General features: G+C 50.6%; 1 protein-coding gene across 1 annotated transcript in view; it reads right to left on the bottom strand.

Moving 5' to 3' along the window:
- The window catches only part of LOC119592277 (NACHT and WD repeat domain-containing protein 2-like), a 51,166-nt gene that overhangs the window by 28,399 nt on the left and 21,921 nt on the right, over positions 1 to 846 (bottom strand). The window contains exon 8 of the mRNA XM_037941108.1: positions 601 to 840. Coding sequence (XP_037797036.1) covers positions 601 to 840 — 240 coding nt within the window. The remainder of the gene's footprint in view (positions 1 to 600; positions 841 to 846) is intronic.

The following is an 846-nucleotide window of genomic DNA, read 5'->3' as shown; positions in this document are numbered from 1 at the left end:
AAGAAAAGACAGGAAAAAGATAATTAAATGACTGATTAGAAAAGAAAAACATCAATGAAAACACTGAAAAAAGAATTACAGATGATGGTCATAACGTTATCGAGACATGTTTCAACAGCAAGGTTATTACACTACCTTATAATTAGAAATTTAATCAAAACTATATACGTATAAGTTAGGGGAAAAAAATTGTTAATAGTTTGTTCTATTAATAATAACAAGAGTCAGTCTTGTTAAAATTCATCTCGTCTTGTTATAAAATCTTATCAGTAGCTAGTCCTGCTGAAAATAAACCTCATTACTAAGCAATATGATATTAATCGTCAATATCTCTTCTCCTTCTTTCAAATCATCATCATTCTTGTCAGCTTACACCCCCCCCCACACCACCGACCCCACACCATTCCTCCTCGCCCCGCCCTTCCCCCCTTCATCTGTCCCTCTATCCCGCCCCCTCCGTCCCTTTTCCCCGCCCCCTCCGTCCCTTTTCCCCGCCCCCTTCGCCCCTCTTCCCCGCCCCTCTTCCCCGCCCCCTCTGTCCCTTTTCCCCGCCCCCCTGCGCCCCTTTTCTCCGTCCCCCTTCCCCGCCCTTCCGCCCACCTGATGGCAGATCGAGGTGAGCAAGGGCGTGAGGGCCGTCGACTCCGGGGACGTTCCGACGAAGCGAATGACGAGGATGGGTTTGGCGTGGGCGAGCCACTCGAAGCTGCTGGCGGCGCACTTAGCCAGGAGGGATGTCTTGCCGCAGCCTCCCGCCCCGTGCAGGAGGAGGGGGTTGACGGAGGGGCCCTTGATGTAGTCCTCGACCTTCTTGACTTCCTCCTCACGCCCGTAGAAGACCTGACG

This window comes from Penaeus monodon, chromosome 30 (assembly GCF_015228065.2).
Source record: "Penaeus monodon isolate SGIC_2016 chromosome 30, NSTDA_Pmon_1, whole genome shotgun sequence".
Classification (NCBI taxonomy): domain Eukaryota; kingdom Metazoa; phylum Arthropoda; class Malacostraca; order Decapoda; family Penaeidae; genus Penaeus; species Penaeus monodon.
The sequence above is the reverse complement of the archived record's forward strand: the minus strand, read 5'-3'. Positions and strand labels throughout refer to the sequence as shown.